Source organism: Oncorhynchus nerka, linkage group LG12 (genome assembly GCF_034236695.1).
Source record: "Oncorhynchus nerka isolate Pitt River linkage group LG12, Oner_Uvic_2.0, whole genome shotgun sequence".
NCBI classification, from domain to species: domain Eukaryota; kingdom Metazoa; phylum Chordata; class Actinopteri; order Salmoniformes; family Salmonidae; genus Oncorhynchus; species Oncorhynchus nerka.
The window spans coordinates 83580457-83601119 of record NC_088407.1 but is presented as its reverse complement, the minus strand read 5'-3'; the positions used below and the strand labels follow the sequence as shown (position 1 = coordinate 83601119).

General features: G+C 42.9%; 1 protein-coding gene across 1 annotated transcript in view; it reads right to left on the bottom strand.

Moving 5' to 3' along the window:
- Positions 1 to 20663, bottom strand: part of LOC115125439 (isthmin-2-like) — an 81060-nt gene that overhangs the window by 7974 nt on the left and 52423 nt on the right. The window contains exons 3-5 of the mRNA XM_065025082.1: positions 7545 to 7838; positions 6985 to 7075; positions 835 to 972 (exon numbers count right to left, since the gene is read on the bottom strand). Coding sequence (XP_064881154.1) covers positions 835 to 972; positions 6985 to 7075; positions 7545 to 7838 — 523 coding nt within the window. The remainder of the gene's footprint in view (positions 1 to 834; positions 973 to 6984; positions 7076 to 7544; positions 7839 to 20663) is intronic.

Sequence of the window (20663 nt, the reverse complement as noted above, 5' to 3'; positions counted from 1 at the left end):
TTACTGTTGGAGCTAGAGACACAAGCATTTAGCTAGGTATTACTGTTGGCGCTAGAGACACAAGCATTTAGCTAGGTATTACTGTTGGCGCTAGAGACACAAGCATTTAACTAGGTATTACTGTTGGCGCTAGAGACACAAGCATTTAACTAGGTATTACTGTTGGAGCTAGAAACACAATCATTTCGTTGCACCTGGGATATTATCTGTAAATCTGTGTACGTAACCAATAAACTTATATTTTTTATTTGATGATTAGCTGTGGATATATGACTGGCGTGAATGTCTGTGCCCACACACACACACACACACAATCTCCTCTACCCTCCAGCTCTGTGGTACAAACCTCCATTGAGCGGAGCGAAACAGCCATAGAGCTGTGTACACACCAGGACTCCTCAGGGGAGCAACAAGCAGGCAGCTCACTACTCAACACAGGAGTCCCAGCTGGACTGCATCTAAGTCCCATTTGCACTGAGCACATTCCACTGATATAAAGAGCCTTGTACTGGAAGCATCAGGCTGACCCATCAGGAAGAGCCTACTGGTACGATCACTGTACAAGACACACAAGCAACTGACCGGTAAATATTGCTTATGAAGTCCTTTGGCATCAGTGATCATGAAGGAAAGGAGACAGATGCTATTTGGAACTACTGGGACACAACCAGAGACACAGCCATTATTGATGACGTCATCCAGGCCATTAAGATGACATCACCCAGGGTATTATTGATGACATCACCCGGGGTATTATTGATGACATCACCCAGGGTATTATTGATGTCATCACCCAGGGAATTATTGATGACGTCACCCAGGTTTCTATCTCACCTGGGCATCTGTCCAGGTCGCAGGTCCGGGACTCGGTCGCTGTGCATGCGTAACCACAGGAACGGATACGCTTCTGGTTGCCATTACCGCAGGTGACGCTACATGGCGACCAGTCACTCCACTCCTCCTCCTCGTACTCTGAGATGGAGGGATAAGAGGGGGGGGGAGGGTGTATTTAAAGCCTTGTTCACATTGTCAGTTTGAAGTGACTCAGGTTGTAATGTAACAAAATGAGGAAAAAGTCAAGGGGTCTGAATACTTTCCGAATGCATTGTACATAAACTCAGCAAAGAAAGAAACGTCCCTGTTTCAGGACCCTGTCTTTCAAAGATAATTCATAAAAATCCAAATAACTTCACAGATCTTCATTGTAAAGGGTTTAAACACTGTTTCCCATGCTTGTTCAATGAACCATAAACAATTAATGAACATGCACCTGTGGAACGGTTGTTAAGACACTAACAGCTTACACTAACAGCTTACAATTAAGGTCACAGGTATGAAAACTTAGGACACTGAAGAGGCCTTCCTACTGACTCTGAAAAACACCAAAAGAAAGATGCCCAGGGTCCCTGCTCATCTGCATGAACGTGCCTTAGGCATGCTGCAAGGAAGCATGAGGACTGCAGATGTGGCCAAGGCAATAAGTTGCCATGTCCATACAGTGAGACGCCTACGACAGCGCTACAGGGAGACAGGATGGACAGCTGATCGTCTTCACAGTGGCAGACCTCATGTAACAACACCTGCACAGGATCGGTACATCCGAACATCACACCTGCGGGACAGGTACAGGATGGCACCAACAACTGCCCGAGTTACACCAGGAACGCACAATCCCTCCAACAGTGCGCAGAGACAAAGAGAGAAGACAGATAGAGACAGATAGAAGACAGATATGGACAGATAGAAGACAGAGAGAGACAGATAGAGACAGAGAGAGACAAAGAGAGAGACAGAGAGAAGACAGAGAGAAGACAGAGCAGAGACAGAGAGAAGACAGATAGAGGGGCGGCAGGGTAGCCTAGTGGTTAGAGCATTGGACTAGTAACCGGAAGGTTGCAAGTTCAAACCCCCGAGCTGACAAGGTACAAATCTGTCGTTCTGCCCCTGAACAGGCAGTTAACCCACTGTTCCCAGGCCGTCATTGAAAATAAGAATTTGTTCTTAACTTACTTGCCTGGTTAAATAAAGGTAAAATTAAAAAATTAAAGACAGAGAGAAGACAGATAGAGACAGAGAGAAGACATTGGCTTATGAATTACCGGGGATAGAGACAGAGACAAGACAGACAGAGACAGAGAGAAGACATTGGCTTATGAATAACAGGGGATAGAGACAGAGCGGAGACAGAGAGAAGACAGATAGAGACAGAGAGAAGAAAGATAGAGACAGAGAGAAGAAAGATAGAGACAGAGAGAAGACAGAGCGATAACAACAGTGGCTGATTTTGCTCTCTATTTAGGAGGCGGGATCAGGTTCCGACAAAAAGTTATCTAATTCATAAAAAATATATTACTGTACTCAAAGATCTGGAAATTGCCTTTAACATTCCTCACACGGGGCATCAATATTAATTGTCGTTTTTGAACAATTTAAAAGTAAATGCTACAGACATCACTTCTATGCAAAAGACAAATTGTTGGTTAATATTTTCTTTATCAACACTTGATGGTGTTTCTATCACCTGCCTTGGTATAGTCTCTGAGATTAAATAGACTGTCACGCTCCTATCCTGCCTTGGTATAGTCTCTGAGATTAAATAGACTGTCACGTTCCTATCCTGCCTTGGTATGGTCTCTGAGATGAAATAGACTGTCACGCTCCTATCCTGCCTTGGTATAGTCTCTGAGATTAAATAGACTGTCACGCTCCTATCCTGCCTTGGTATAGTCTCTGAGATTAAATAGACTGTCACGCTCCTATCCTGCCTTGGTATGGTCTCTGAGATTAAATAGACTGTCACGCTCCTATCCTGCCTTGGTATAGTCTCTGAGATGAAATAGACTGTCACGCTCCTATCCTGCCTTGGTATAGTCTCTGACATTAAATAGACTGTCACGCTCCTATCCTGCCTTGGTATAGTCTCTGAGATTAAATAGACTGTCACGCTCCTATCCTGCCTTGGTATAGTCTCTGAGATTAAATAGACTGTCACGCTCCTATCCTGCCTTGGTATAGTCTCTGAGATTAAATAGACTGTCACGCTCCTATCCTGCCTTGGTATAGTCTCTGCTGTAAACTGATCTAGGTCCTGTCAAGTAAAGTGAATCTCCTTAACAGAGACAGACACCAACCTGCTGTAATCTGATCTAGGACCTGTCAAGTAAAGTGAATCTCCTTAACAGAGAAAGACACCAACCTGCTGTAATCTGATCTAGGACCTGTCAAGTAAAGTGAATCTCCTTAACAGAGACAGACACCAACCTGCTGTAATCTGATCTAGGACCTGCCAAGTAAAGTGAATCTCCTTAACAGAGACAGACACCAACCTGCTGTAAACTGATCTAGGACCTGTCTCTGTCTTAGTTAGACTCCTTCCCAACACCAGAGAACTGTGAACTGTTCCGTTTCCACAAAGAAGTAAACGATGTGGGACTAAATTAATATTGCATATTTTTCAGGAAAGTATGATGTCACTAATGATTAGGCTATGGGGCCAGCTGGCAGCTTAGGATGTGTGTGTGTGTGTGTGTGTGGACGCGTGTGCCTCCTCGTAAGTGTGTATGCTTGCATGCTCGTTCATGTACCAGTCTGTGTGTGTGTGTATGTGTGTGTGTGTATGTGCCAGTGTGTGTGTGTGTGTGTGTGTGTGTGTGTGTGTGTGTGTATGTGCCAGCGCGTGTGTGTGTGTGTGTGCCAGTGTGTGTGTGTGTGTGTGTCAGCGTGTGTGTGTGTATGTTCCAGCTTGTGTGTGTGTGTGTATGTGCCAGCGTGTGTGTGTGTGTATGTGCCAGCGTGTGTGTGTGTGCCAGCGTGTGTGTATGTGCCAGCGTGTGTGTTTGCGTGTGTGTGTGTGTCTATGTGTGTTTCTCCTAGCTATAATACACACAGTATGTCAATGGTAAATTCAGCAGCTTCCAGCAGAGTGGAGCCAAAACAAACAATGCCCCAGGACAGTTAGACCTCTACCAGGCTGGCTAATAGGTTTTCTGTTTAATGAACAATGAGTTCTCTCCCCATGTTAAAGAGATTACAGACTCAGTGGAGGGATGGAGGGATGGAGGGATGGAGGAAGAGCGTGAGAAGGAATAGAAGGGATAGAAGGAGGGAAGAGAGAGACAAACAGCGAGGGAGAGCAATGGAAAAAAATGAGAGGGTTAAAATTGTGAGTGAGGAGAAGATGGAGGGAGCAATGCTAGGTAGGAGATAGGGAGAGATCCAGCAAGGAACATATTTAACATGTGATCAAGGGATGGAGGGAATGAGAAGAGAAGAGGAAATGAGAGGAGAGAGAAGAGAAGAAGAGAGGAGAAGAGGAGAGAAGAGGAGAGAATATGAGAAAATAGGAGAAGAGAAGAGAGAATAGGAGAAAAGGAGAGACGAGAAGAAGAGAGGAGAAGAGGAGAGAATAGGATAAAAGAGGAGAAGAGAAGAGAGAATAGGAGAAAAGGAGAGAAATGAGAAAAGAGGAGAAGAGAAGAAGGGAGAAGATAAGAGGAGAGAAGAGAAGAGGAGAGAAGATAAGAGGAGAGAAGAGAAGAGGAGAGAAGAGAAGAGGAGAGAAGAGAATAGGAGAGAAGAGAAGAGAAGAGAAGAGGAGAGAAGAGGAGAGAAGAGAATAGGAGAGAAGATAAGAGGAGAGAAGAGAAGAGAAGAGAAGAGGAGAGGAGAGGAGAGGAGAGAAGAGAATAGGAGAGAAGATAAGAGGAGAGAAGAGAAGAGGAGAGAAGAGAATAGGAGAGAAGATAAGAGGAGAGAAGAGAAGAGGAGAGAAGAGAAGAGGAGAGAAGATAAGAGGAGAGAAGAGAAGAGAAGAGGAGAGGAGAGAAGAGAATAGGAGAGAAGAGAAGAGGAGAGAAGAGAATAGGAGAGAAGATAAGAGGAGAGAAGAGAAGAGGAGAGAAGAGAAGAGAATAGGAGAGAAGAGAAGAGAAGAGAAGAGGAGAGAAGAGAAGAGGAGAAGAAGAGAAGAGGAGGAGAGGAGAGAGGAAAGAATTAGGAGAGGAGAGAAGTAGGAGAGGAGAGGAGAGAAGGAGAGAAAAGAAGAAGAAATAAGTGGAGAGAAGAAGTGAGAAGATAAGAGGAGAGAAGAGAAGAAGAGAGAAAAGAAGAAGAGATGAGAGGAGAGGAGAGGAGAGGAGAGGAGAAAGAAGTAGGAGAGGAGAGGAGAGGAGAGGAGAGGAGAGGAGAGGAGAGGAGAGGAGAGGAGAGGAGAGGAGAGGAGAGGAGAGGAGAGGAGAGGAGAGGAGAGGAGAAAGAAGTAGGAGAGGAGATTACTTCATCCAGCATCCTGCATTTATCATCTGTTTATTTATATTCACTTTCATATATTTGCACATTTTTAAAACATTGCCAATAATATAACATCTGAAGTGTGTCTATTATTTTAAAACTATTGTGTGTGTAATGTTTACTGATATTGTGGAGTATTTCCCTTTTGTTTCTTGTCTTTTTCACTCCCTTTGGCAATGTAAACATATTGTTTTCCATGCGATTAAAGCCCTTTTAATTGAATTGAACTGAGAGAGACAGAGAGATAGAAAGAGATAAAGAAAGCGAGAGTGAGAGAGAAAAATAGACAGAAAGAGAGAGAGATAGAAAGAGATAAAGACAGCGAGAAAGAGAGAGAGAGAGATAATAATAGCAGTATTTCTAAAGAAATCAACCTACAGGCCTACAATATACCATAGCAAGTATAAAGTAAGTTATTTGATCGTATATCCGAAACTCTAGGATGTCAACAAACGCCTCTAATCGTGTCCCCAGAAGACAGAAAGCCCCTCCCTTACCTAGGCAGGGTGAACACAGTAGACCTTACAGGCCATGTCCAGCCTGTTCGTCCCTCTCCCTGACTGTTTTAAAATATGCATCAGATTGCTGAGGGAGGGAGAGTTTGGGAGAGAGCCCGAAGGAGGGAAGGAGGAAGGAAGGAGAGAGGATGGATGAGGGAGGGTGAGGGAGGGAGATAGGATGAGGCAGGGAGAATGAGGGAGGATGAGGGAGGGAGGATGAGGGAGGGAGGATGAGGCAGGGAGGATGGGGGAGGGAGGATGAGGCAGGGAGGATGAGGCAGGGAGGATGAGGGAGGGAGCATGAGGGAGATAGGATGAGGCAGGGAGGATGGGGGAGGGAGGATGGGGGAGGGAGGGAGTTGGCATGTTTATGTAGCCGACCTTGAAAGAACAGCCTGGAATCATAAATCATGTCAGAGGAACAGAGGGTCAGAGAGAGGGGGGGGGGGGGGTATCACTGTCTCTGAGCCCCACGGAGGAAACTGTCACAACGAAAACATCTGACAGCTCGCTGCATACATGCCCTGGCCCCGGCACCTGACCCCTGACCTAGAATCATACACAAACACCAGCCCTCTCTCAGACCTGTGATAAGGGACACCAAACAAACAGGAGTAGCAGTACACAAGCCAATACTTTCTCTTAGAAACACTCTGCACGTTATTGTGACATTTTAATGATATTGACCTATAGACCATATCTTGTGTTGTTGCTGTTCAGACCCCAGTCCTAATCTACCTACAGGTTATAGCAGAAGATCAGAAATCTCTGTTCAGACCCCAGTCCTAATCTACCTACAGGTTATAGCAGAGAGCAGGAGATCAGAACTCTCCATTCAGACCCCAGTCCTACCGACCTACAGGTTATAGAAAATGTGCACTTTTTGTATTTCTCCAGTAGGTTTCCTGAAGAAAAAAGCCTCCACTTCTATGTCAAAGGGATTAAAACAAAAACACTATAGTAGATATGACAGTATACTACAGTCTGTAAAACACTATAGTAAATTGAATGAAAACAAGGCTAAATCTGGCAGTGTCCCTTTAAGAGGATGTTATTTGCAAGGTATCTTCCAGGTAGGTACTGGTGCTACACATCACATTGGTACACATTGTAACTTAATACTGCTGAATTGTTCCTTCTTAATCCGCCATTTCAAGATAATTACAACAAAAACATTTAAACATAAAAAACTTACCATAGTTTTCCTTGGAGCCCCATCCTTTGTTGTTTCTCCAGTGGCTCCCCCAGTCTCCCCCTATCCCCACCCCGGTCCCAGTCCCCCCGGTCTTCAACCCAGACCCTGTCCCAGTCCCTCCGGTCTTCACCCCCACCCCTGTCCTAGTCCCCCGGTCTTCACCCCAGCCCCTGTCCCAGCCCCAGTCCCCCGGTCTCCACCCCAGTCCCCCAGTCTCCACCCCAGCCCCAGTCCCCCCGGTCTCCACCCCAGCCCCAGTCCCCCAGTCTCCACCCCAGCCCCAGTCCCCCGGTCTCCACCCCAGCCCCAGTCCCCCGGTCTCCACCCCAGCCCCCCCGGTCTCCCCAGTCTCCACCCCAGCCCCCGGTCTCCCAGTCTCCACCCCAGTCCCCCAGTCTCCACCCCAGCCCCATTCCCCCGGTCTCCATCCCAGCCCCAGTCCCCCGGTCTCCCGGTCTCCACTCCAGTCCCCTGGTCTCCCCGGTCTCCACCCCAGTCCCCCTGGTCTCCACCCCAGTCCTGCCGGTCTCCACCCCAGCCCCAGTCGCCCCGGTCTCCACCCCAGTCCCTCTGGTCCCACTAAGCTCAGGTTCCTGTTCCTCAGGGTCATAGTTGTAGTCCTCTGTGGGCTGCTCCTGTTCCTGTTCTTCCGGGCTGGCCATGCCGCCTTGCCCACTCTCAGTCTCAGCTTGGTCCGGGTACTCCCAGAACAGGGCCAAGAACAGCTTCTTGTGGCCGAGCCACTCCTTTGAGGACAGGGACCAGTCGTTGCGGCCCCCATCACCCCCCTCCTTGGCCAGGTCCATCTCCATCTCTGTTTCCGTCTGGGGGTCCTCAACCACCTCAATGGTCACCTGGGGGGAAGGGGAGGGGGAGGAGAGAGAGAGAAATTGAGGGGGGGTATATTGGTAAAAGGGGTCATTTGGGATGCAAAGATGGAGTCCCAGATCTGATGCAGTTGATGGCCAGCATTTACTGATCACACAGTACTTTCCCAGACGACTATAAAGCAACGCTGATCACACAGTACTTTCCCAGATGACTATAAAGCAATGCTGATCACACAGTACTTTCCCAGATGACTATAAAGCAATGCTGATCACACAGTACTTTCCCAGATGACTATAAAGCAATGCTGATCACACAGTACTTTCCCAGATGACTATAAAGCAATGCTGATCACACATACAGTGTCTTCACTAAGTATTCACACCCCTTTGAGTTTCTCCCATTTTGTTGTGTTATAAAGATTCAAATTGATTTAATTGTCATGTTCTGTTAGCCATCTACACAGAATACTCTCTGTAATGTCAAAGTAGTAGAAAACAAAAATAAAGATTACAAATAAAACAATAATATATCTTGATTAGAGAAGTATTCAACCCCCTGAATCAAAACATGTTAGAATCACCTTCCGCAGCGATTACAGCTGTGAGTCTCTAAGAGCTATGCACACTTAAATCGTGCAATATTTACAGATTCTTCTTCTTACCGATCCTTCAAGCTCTGTCAAGTTGTTTGTTGATCATCGCTAGACAGCCAATTTCATGTCTTGTCATAGATTTTCAAGCTGATTAAATCAGAACCGTAACTCGGCAACTCGGGCACATTCAATGTTCTATTGGTAAGAAACTCCAGTGTAGATTTTGTCCTTGTGTTTTAGGTTATTGTCCTGTTGAAAGGTGATTTTTTCCCCAGTGTCTGTTGGAAAGCAGACTGAAACAGGTTTTATTCTAAGACACCCTCATTTATATTCCATGTATTTTAGTCCTAAAGAAAATCCACAGTTCTTGCCGATGACAAGCATATCCATAACCTGATGCAGCAACCACCGTGCTTGAAAATATGAAGAGAGTTACTCAGTGGTGTGTTGGATTTGCCCCAAACATAACTCTTTGTATTAAGGACATAAAGCACATTTTGAGCTCAATGTTTTGCAGTTTTACTTTTGTGCCTTTTCTGTATATTGAAGCTGTACTGTACTGTACTGTACTGTGTAGGACCTCTGCATATTGAAGCTGTGCTGTACTGTACTGTATAGGACCTCTGTATATTGAAGCTGTACTGTACTGTACTGTATAGGACTGTGAACTGTATACTGGACCTCTGTATATTGAAGCTGTACTGTACTGTACTGTATAGGACCTCTGTATATTGAAGCTGTACTGTACTGTACTGTATAGGACCTCTGTATATTGAAGCTGTACTGTACTGTACTGTATAGGACCTCTGTATATTGAAGCTGTACTGTACTGTACTGTATAGGACCTCTGTATATTGAAGCTGTACTGTACTGTACTGTATAGGACCTCTGCATATTGAAGCTGTACTGTACTGTACTGTATAGGACCTCTGTATATTGAAGCTGTACTGTACTGTACTGTATAGGACCTCTGCATATTGAAGCTGTACTGTACTGTACTGTATAGGACCTCTGCATATTGAAGCTGTACTGTACTGTATAGGACCTCTGTATATTGAAGCTGTACTGTACTGTATAGGACCTCTGCATATTGAAGCTGTACTGTACTGTACTGTATAGGACCTCTGCATATTGAAGCTGTACTGTACTGTACTGTATAGGACCTCTGCATATTGAAGCTGTACTGTACTGTATAGGACCTCTGCATATTGAAGCTGTACTGTACTGTATAGGACCTCTGCATATTGAAGCTGTACTGTACTGTATAGGACCTCTGCATATTGAAGCTGTACTGTACTGTATAGGACCTCTGCATATTGAAGCTGTGCTGTACTGTACTGTATAGGACCTCTGTATATTGAAGCTGTACTGTACTGTACTGTACTGTATAGGACCTCTGTATATTGAAGCTGTACTGTACTGTACTGTATAGGACCTCTGTATATTGAAGCTGTACTGTACTGTATAGGACCTCTGCATATTGAAGCTGTGCTGTACTGTACTGTATAGGACCTCTGCATATTGAAGCTGTACTGTACTGTACTGTATAGGACCTCTGCATATTGAAGCTGTACTGTACTGTATAGGACCTCTGCATATTGAAGCTGTGCTGTACTGTATAGGACCTCTGTATATTGAAGCTGTACTGTACTGTATAGGACCTCTGTATATTGAAGCTGTACTGTACTGTACTGTATAGGACCTCTGAATATTGAAGCTGTACTGTACTGTACTGTACTGTATAGGACCTCTGCATATTGAAGCTGTGCTGTACTGTATAGGACCTCTGTATACTGTACTGAGGAGCTGTACTGTACTGTATAGGACCTCTGAATATTGAAGCTGTACTGTACTGTACTGTATAGGACCTCTGTATATTGAAGCTGTACTGTACTGTACCTCTAGGACTGTACTGTATAGGATCTGTATATTGAAGCTGTACTGCTGTACTGTATAGGACCTCTGTATATTGAAGCTGTACTGTACTGTACTGTATAGGACCTCTGAATATTGAAGCTGTACTGTACTGTACTGTATAGGACCTCTGCATATTGAAGCTGTGCTGTACTGTACTGTATAGGACCTCTGCATATTGAAGCTGTACTGTACTGTACTGTATAGGACCTCTGTATATTGAAGCTGTACTGTACTGTATAGGACCTCTGCATATTGAAGCTGTACTGTACTGTACTGTATAGGACCTCTGTATATTGAAGCTGTACTGTACTGTATAGGACCTCTGTATATTGAAGCTGTACTGTACTGTACTGTATAGGACCTCTGCATATTGAAGCTGTACTGTACTGTACTGTATAGGACCTCTGTATATTGAAGCTGTACTGTACTGTATAGGACCTCTGCATATTGAAGCTGTACTGTACTGTATAGGACCTCTGTATATTGAAGCTGTACTGTACTGTACTGTATAGGACCTCTGTATATTGAAGCTGTACTGTACTGTATAGGACCTCTGCATATTGAAGCTGTACTGTACTGTATAGGACCTCTGTATATTGAAGCTGTACTGTACTGTACTGTATAGGACCTCTGCATATTGAAGCTGTACTGTACTGTATAGGACCTCTGCATATTGAAGCTGTACTGTGCTGTATAGGACCTCTGCATATTGAAGCTGTACTGTACTGTATAGGACCTCTGTATATTGAAGCTGTACCTGTACTGTACTGTATAGGACCTCTATATTGAAGCTGTACTGTACTGTACTGTATAGGACCTCTGTATATTGAAGCTGTACTGTACTGTAGGACTGTATAGGACCTCTGTATATTGAAGCTGTACTGTACTGTACTGTATAGGACCTCTGTATATTGAAGCTGTACTGTACTGTACTGTATAGGACCTCTGTATATTGAAGCTGTACTGTACTGTACTGTATAGGACCTCTGTATATTGAAGCTGTACTGTACTGTACTGTATAGGACCTCTGTATATTGAAGCTGTACTGTACTGTTGTATAGGAGCTGTATTGAAGCTGTACTGTACTGTACTGTATAGGACCTCTGCATATTGAAGCTGTACTGTACTGTATAGGACCTCTGCATATTGAAGCTGTACTGTACTGTATATAGGACCTCTGCATATTGAAGCTGTACTGTACTGTACTGTATAGGACCTCTGTATATTGAAGTACTGTACTGTACTGTACTGTACTGTATAGGACCTCTGCATATTGAAGCTGTACTGTACTGTATAGGACCTCTGTATATTGAAGCTGTACTGTACTGTACTGTACTGTATAGGACCTCTGCATATTGAAGCTGTACTGTACTGTACTGTATAGGACCTCTGTATATTGAAGCTGTACTGTACTGTACTGTACTGTATAGGACCTCTGCATATTGAAGCTGTACTGTACTGTACTGTATAGGACCTCTGCATATTGAAGCTGTACTGTACTGTATAGGACCTCTGCATATTGAAGCTGTACTGTACTGTATAGGACCTCTGCATATTGAAGCTGTACTGTACTGTATAGGACCTCTGTATATTGAAGCTGTACTGTACTGTACTGTATAGGACCTCTGTATATTGAAGCTGTACTGACTGTACTGTTATAGGACCTCTGTATATTGAAGCTGTACTGTACTGTATAGGACCTCTGCATATTGAAGCTGTACTGTACTGTACTGTATAGGACCTCTGCATATTGAAGCTGTACTGTACTGTATAGGACCTCTGCATATTGAAGCTGTGCTGTACTGTGCTGTATAGGACCTCTGTATATTGAAGCTGTACTGTACTGTATAGGACCTCTGTATATTGAAGCTGTACTGTACTGTACTGTACTGTGCTGTATAGGACCTCTGTATATTGAAGCTGTACTGTACTGTAAGGTACTGTACTGTATAGGACCTCTGTATATTGAAACTGTACTGTACTGTACTGTACTGTATAGGACCTCTGCATATTGAAGCTGTACTGTACTGTACTGTATAGGACCTCTGTATATTGAAGCTGTACTGTACTGTACTGTACTGTATAGGACCTCTGTATATTGAGCTGTAAGGCTGTACTGTACTGTACTGTATAGGAGCATATTGAAGCTGTACTGTACTGTATAGGACCTCTGTATATTGAAGCTGTACTGTACTGTACTGTATAGGACCTCTGTATATTGAAACTGTACTGTACTGTACTACTGTATAGGACCTCTGCATATTGAAGCTGTACTGTACTGTACTGTATAGGACCTCTGTATATTGAACTGTACTGTACTGTACTGTATAGGACCTCTGTATATTGAAGCTGTACTGTACTGTACTGTATAGGACCTCTGTATATTGAAGCTGTACTGTACTGTACTGTACTGTATAGGACCTCTGTATATTGAAGCTGTACTGTACTGTACTGTATAGGACCTCTGTATATTGAAGCTGTACTGTACTGTACTGTATAGGACCTCTGCATATTGAAGCTGTACTGTACTGTACTGTATAGGACCTCTGTATATTGAAGCTGTACTGTACTGTACTGTATAGGACCTCTGCATATTGAAGCTGCTGTACTGTACTGTACTGTATAGGACCTCTGCATATTGAAGCTGTGTATAGGACCTCTGTACTGTACTGTATAGGACCTCTGTATATTGAAGCTGTACTGTACTGTATAGGACCTCTGCATATTGAAGCTGTACTGTACTGTACTGTATAGGACCTCTGTATATTGAAGCTGTACTGTACTGTACTGTATAGGACCTCTGCATATTGAAGCTGTACTGTACTGTATAGGACCTCTGCATATTGAAGCTGTACTGTACTGTATAGGACCTCTGCATATTGAAGCTGTACTGTACTGTATAGGACCTCTGCATATTGAAGCTGTACTGTACTGTATAGGACCTCTGCATATTGAAGCTGTACTGTACTGTATAGGACCTCTGCATATTGAAGCTGTACTGTACTGTACTGTATAGGACCTCTGTATATTGAAGCTGTACTGTACTGTACTGTACTGTATAGGACCTCTGTATATTGAAGCTGTACTGTACTGTACTGTATAGGACCTCTGCATATTGAAGCTGTACTGTACTGTACTGTATAGGACCTCTGCATATTGAAGCTGTACTGTACTGTATAGGACCTCTGCATATTGAAGCTGTACTGTACTGTATAGGACCTCTGCATATTGAAGCTGTACTGTGCTGTATAGGACCTCTGCATATTGAAGCTGTACTGTACTGTATAGGACCTCTGCATATTGAAGCTGTGCTGTACTGTACTGTATAGGACCTCTGAATATTGAAGCTGTACTGTACTGTATAGGACCTCTGCATATTGAAGCTGTGCTGTACTGTATAGGACCTCTGAATATTGAAGCTGTACTGTACTGTACTGTATAGGACCTCTGTATATTGAAGCTGTACTGTACTGTACTGTATAGGACCTCTGTATATTGAAGCTGTACTGTACTGTATAGGACCTCTGTATATTGAAGCTGTACTGTACTGTACTGTATAGGACCTCTGTATATTGAAGCTGTACTGTACTGTACTGTATAGGACCTCTGTATATTGAAGCTGTACTGTACTGTACTGTATAGGACCTCTGTATATTGAAGCTGTACTGTACTGTACTGTATAGGACCTCTGTATATTGAAGCTGTACTGTACTGTACTGTATAGGACCTCTGCATATTGAAGCTGTACTGTACTGTACTGTATAGGACCTCTGCATATTGAAGCTGTACTGTACTGTATAGGACCTCTGCATATTGAAGCTGTACTGTACTGTACTGTATAGGACCTCTGCATATTGAAGCTGTACTGTACTGTACTGTATAGGACCTCTGAATATTGAAGCTGTGCTGTACTGTACTGTATAGGACCTCTGTATATTGAAGCTGTACTGTACTGTATAGGACCTCTGCATATTGAAGCTGTACTGTACTGTACTGTATAGGACCTCTGCATATTGAAGCTGTACTGTACTGTATAGGACCTCTGCATATTGAAGCTGTGCTGTACTGTGCTGTATAGGACCTCTGTATATTGAAGCTGTACTGTACTGTATAGGACCTCTGTATATTGAAGCTGTACTGTACTGTACTGTACTGTGCTGTATAGGACCTCTGTATATTGAAGCTGTACTGTACTGTAAGGTACTGTACTGTATAGGACCTCTGTATATTGAAGCTGTACTGTACTGTACTGTATAGGACCTCTGTATATTGAAACTGTACTGTACTGTACTGTACTGTATAGGACCTCTGCATATTGAAGCTGTACTGTACTGTACTGTATAGGACCTCTGTATATTGAAGCTGTACTGTACTGTACTGTATAGGACCTCTGTATATTGAAGCTGTACTGTACTGTACTGTATAGGACCTCTGTATATTGAGCTGCTGTACTGTATAGGACCTCTGCATATTGAAGCTGTACTGTACTGTATAGGACCTCTGTATATTGAAGCTGTACTGTACTGTACTGTATAGGACCTCTGCATATTGAAGCTGTACTGTACTGTACTGTATAGGACCTCTGTATATTGAAGCTGTACTGTACTGTATAGGACCTCTGTATATTGAAGCTGTACTGTACTGTACTGTATAGGACCTCTGTATATTGAAGCTGTACTGTACTGTACTGTATAGGACCTCTGTATATTGAAGCTGTACTGTACTGTACTGTATAGGACCTCTGCATATTGAAGCTGTACTGTACTGTACTGTATAGGACCTCTGCATATTGAAGCTGTACTGTACTGTATAGGACCTCTGCATATTGAAGCTGTACTGTACTGTATAGGACCTCTGCATATTGAAGCTGTACTGTGCTGTATAGGACCTCTGCATATTGAAGCTGTACTGTACTGTAAGGTACTGTACTGTATAGGACCTCTGTATATTGAAGCTGTGCTGTACTGTATAGGACCTCTGCATATTGAAGCTGTACTGTACTGTACTGTATAGGACCTCTGCATATTGAAGCTGTGCTGTACTGTATAGGACCTCTGCATATTGAAGCTGTACTGTACTGTACTGTATAGGACCTCTGTATATTGAAGCTGTACTGTACTGTACTGTATAGGACCTCTGTATATTGAAGCTGTACTGTACTGTAAGGTACTGTACTGTATAGGACCTCTGTATATTGAAGCTGTACTGTACTGTACTGTATAGGACCTCTGTATATTGAAACTGTACTGTACTGTACTGTACTGTATAGGACCTCTGTATATTGAAGCTGTACTGTACTGTACTGTATAGGACCTCTGTATATTGAAGCTGTACTGTACTGTACTGTATAGGACCTCTGTATATTGAAGCTGTACTGTACTGTACTGTAGGAACTCTGTGAAGCTGTACTGTACTGTACTGTATAGGACCTCTGTATATTGAAGCTACTGTACTGTACTGTATAGGACCTCTGTATATTGAAACTGTACTGTACTGTACTGTATAGGACCTCTGCATATTGAAGCTGTACTGTACTGTACTGTATAGGACCTCTGTATATTGAAGCTGTACTGTACTGTACTGTACTGTATAGGACCTCTGTATATTGAAGCTGTACTGTGCTGTACTGTATAGGACCTCTGCATATTGAAGCTGTGCTGTACTGTACTGTACTGTATAGGACCTCTGCATATTGAAGCTGTACTGTACTGTATAGGACCTCTGCATATTGAAGCTGTACTGTACTGTACTGTATAGGACCTCTGTATATTGAAGCTGTACTGTACTGTACTGTATAGGACCTCTGTATATTGAAGCTGTACTGTACTGTACTGTACTGTATAGGACCTCTGCATATTGAAGCTGTACTGTACTGTACTGTATAGGACCTCTGCATATTGAAGCTGTACTGTACTGTACTGTATAGGACCTCTGTATATTGAAGCTGTACCTGTCTGACCTCTGTATATTGAAGCTGTACTGTACTGTATAGGACCTCTGCATATTGAAGCTGTACTGTACTGTATAGGACCTCTGTATATTGAAGCTGTACTGTACTGTACTGTACTGTATAGGACCTCTGCATATTGAAGCTGTACTGTACTGTAAGGTACTGTACTGTATAGGACCTCTGCATATTGAAGCTGTACTGTACTGTACTGTATAGGACCTCTGCATATTGAAGCTGTACTGTACTGTATAGGACCTCTGCATATTGAAGCTGTACTGTACTGTACTGTATAGGACCTCTGTATATTGAAGCTGTACTGTACTGTACTGTATAGGACCTCTGTATATTGAAGCTGTACTGTACTGTACTGTATAGGACCTCTGTATATTGAAGCTGTACTGTACTGTACTGTACTGTATAGGACCTCTGCATATTGAAGCTGTACTGTACTGTACTGTATAGGACCTCTGTATATTGAAGCTGTACTGTACTGTACTGTATAGGACCTCTGCATATTGAAGCTGTACTGTACTGTATAGGACCTCTGCATATTGAAGCTGTACTGTACTGTACTGTATAGGACCTCTGTATATTGAAGCTGCTGTACTGTACTGTACTGTATAGGACCTCTGTATATTGAAGCTGTACTGTACTGTACTGTATAGGACCTCTGTATATTGAAGCTGTACTGTACTGTACTGTACTGTATAGGACCTCTGCATATTGAAGCTGTACTGTACTGTACTGTATAGGACCTCTGTATATTGAAGCTGTACTGTACTGTACTGTATAGGACCTCTGTATATTGAAGCTGTACTGTACTGTACTGTACTGTATAGGACCTCTGCATATTGAAGCTGTACTGTACTGTATAGGACCTCTGCATATTGAAGCTGTACTGTACTGTATAGGACCTCTGCATATTGAAGCTGTACTGTACTGTATAGGACCTCTGCATATTGAAGCTGTGCTGTACTGTACTGTATAGGACCTCTGCATATTGAAGCTGTACTGTACTGTACTGTATAGGACCTCTGTATATTGAAGCTGTACTGTACTGTACTGTATAGGACCTCTGTATATTGAAGCTGTACTGTACTGTACTGTATAGGACCTCTGTATATTGAAGCTGTACTGTACTGTACTGTATAGGACTCTGTATATTGAAGCTGTACTGTACTGTACTGTATAGGACCTCTGCATATTGAAGCTGTACTGTACTGTACTGTATAGGACCTCTGAATATTGAAGCTGTACTGTACTGTACTGTATAGGACCTCTGCATATTGAAGCTGTACTGTACTGTACTGTATAGGACCTCTGCATATTACTGTATAGACCTCTGTACTGTACTGTACTACTGTATAGGACCTCTGTATATTGAAGCTGTACTGTACTGTACTGTATAGGACCTCTGCATATTGAAGCTGTACTGTACTGTACTGTATAGGACCTCTGTATATTGAAGCTGTACTGTACTGTACTGTATAGGACCTCTGTATATTGAAGCTGTACTGTACTGTATAGGACCTCTGTATATTGAAGCTGTACTGTACTGTACTGTATAGGACCTCTGTATATTGAAGCTGTACTGTACTGTACTGTATAGGACCTCTGTATATTGAAGCTGTACTGTACTGTATAGGACCTCTGTATATTGAAGCTGTACTGTACTGTACTGTATAGGACCTCTGTATATTGAAGAAGCTGTAGGACTGTACTGTACTGTATAGGACCTCTGCATATTGAAGCTGTACTGTACTGTACTGTATAGGACCTCTGCATATTGAAGCTGTACTGTACTGTATAGGACCTCTGCATATTGAAGCTGTGCTGTACTGTACTGTATAGGACCTCTGTATATTGAAAGTGTACTGTACTGTATAGGACCTCTGTATATTGAAGCTGTACTGTACTGTACTGTATAGGACCTCTGTATATTGAAGCTGTACTGTACTGTATAGGACCTCTGTATATTGAAGCTGTGCTGTACTGTATAGGACCTCTGTATATTGAAGCTGTACTGTACTGTATAGGACCTCTGTATATTGAAGCTGTACTGTACTGTATAGGACCTCTGCATATTGAAGCTGTGCTGTACTGTACTGTATAGGACCTCTGTATATTGAAAGTGTACTGTACTGTATAGGACCTCTGTATATTGAAGCTGTACTGTACTGTACTGTATAGGACCTCTGCATATTGAAGCTGTACTGTACTGTACTGTATAGGACCTCTGTATATTGAAGCTGTACTGTACTGTACTGTATAGGACCTCTGTATATTGAAGCTGTACTGTGCTGTATAGGACCTCTGCATATTGAAACTGTACTGTACTGTACTGTATAGGACCTCTGCATATTGAAGCTGTACTGTACTGTACTGTATAGGACCTCTGTATATTGAAGCTGTACTGTACTGTATAGGACCTCTGTATATTGAAGCTGTACTGTACTGTATAGGACCTCTGCATATTGAAACTGTACTGTACTGTACTGTATAGGACCTCTGCATATTGAAGCTGTACTGTACTGTATAGGACCTCTGCATATTGAAGCTGTGCTGTACTGTACTGTATAGGACCTCTGTATATTGAAGCTGTACTGTACTGTACTGTATAGGACCTCTGTATATTGAAGCTGTACTGTACTGTACTGTATAGGACCTCTGTATATTGAAGCTGTACTGTACTGTATAGGACCTCTGCATATTGAAGGACCTGTATAGGACCTCTGTATATTGAAGCTGTACTGTACTGTACTGTATAGGACCTCTGTATATTGAAGCTGTACTGTACTGTACTGTATAGGACCTCTGTATATTGACGCTGTACTGTACTGTACTGTACTGTATAGGACCTCTGCATATTGAAGCTGTACTGTACTGTATAGGACCTCTGTATATTGAAGCTGTACTGTACTGTATAGGACCTCTGTATATTGAAGCTGTACTGTACTGTACTGTATAGGACCTCTGTATATTGAAGCTGTACTGTACTGTACTGTATAGGACCTCTGTATATTGAAGCTGTACTGTACTGTACTGTACTGTATAGGACCTCTGTATATTGAAGCTGTACTGTACTGTATAGGACCTCTGCATATTGAAGCTGTACTGTACTGTACTGTATAGGACCTCTGTATATTGAAGCTGTACTGTACTGTACTGTATAGGACCTCTGTATATTGAAGCTGTACTGTGCTGTACTGTATAGGACCTCTGCATATTGAAGCTGTACTGTACTGTACTGTATAGGACCTCTGCATATTGAAGCTGTACTGTACTGTACTGTATAGGACCTCTGCATATTGAAGCTGTACTGTACTGTACTGTATAGGACCTCTGTATATTGAAGCTGTACTGTACTGTACTGTATAGGACCTCTGCATATTAAAGCTGTGCTCTGTTCTCTCCCTCGTGTCTGAGCGGTAATTATAAGAGTGTATTAGGCCTCACTACGACCCATTAGAGGCTGTGACTCGTACATAGCTGTAGATCTGAAGGATAGCCACTTCCACCCTTAATACCCCAGACAAACCATACATGAACCAAGCTACTCCAGTCAAATATTTACTGGATATTGTCAATCAGGAGATTATAATGTACAGAATGTTAGTAATTTATTAACGGTGAAGAGATCAGGCCAATGTCTGTGTGCAAGACAGAGATATTTGAACACCCTCATTTATATCATGGATCTACTGCGTTCTATTCTATTCTACTCTACTGTTGTATTCTATTCCCCATAGTGCACCAGTACAGTGTGGTATGGTTCACTCAGCTTGTCAAGCTATGACCCTCCACAGTCAAAACCAATGAATTCCAGCCGACGTGATAACAAGGTGAAAAGCCCATGAAAGCAGTCGAGACTATTAGCCGCTGGCTCCCAAAGAAAGAATGATAAAACCAAATATCTTTGTCTGGTTCCTATAAACTAGAAGAGGATGGCCCAATCCCACTTGGATGAAGAACACATGTTCCTTGTTATTAAAACAAAAACGAGGCGCTCTCAATTTCTGGATACCTGGGGTTCTCTTGTGTCGGTTTTACCCCAAAGTCTAACTTAATTTATTTTCTAATCCACCTGCACATATAAACCATCTCTGTCATAACCCAAAATATTAAATAAAACCTCTACATCCTGGTAGATAATTGAGAGCTGCTGCTCTTGGAGAGCACGTTAATACGCTGACCTTTCACCCCTTAGATTTGTCTGTTTTTCGGCTCAGGGATTCAAACCAGTGACCTTTCAGTTATTGGCCCAATGCTCCCAACCGCTAGGCTACCTGCCACCCTTAGTTTTAATGCAGGGGTGTGTGTGTGTGTGTGTGGCTTACGGTAATGCTGAGCTGCCATTAAAAACACCCTGAGATCTTTGATGTGAAAACT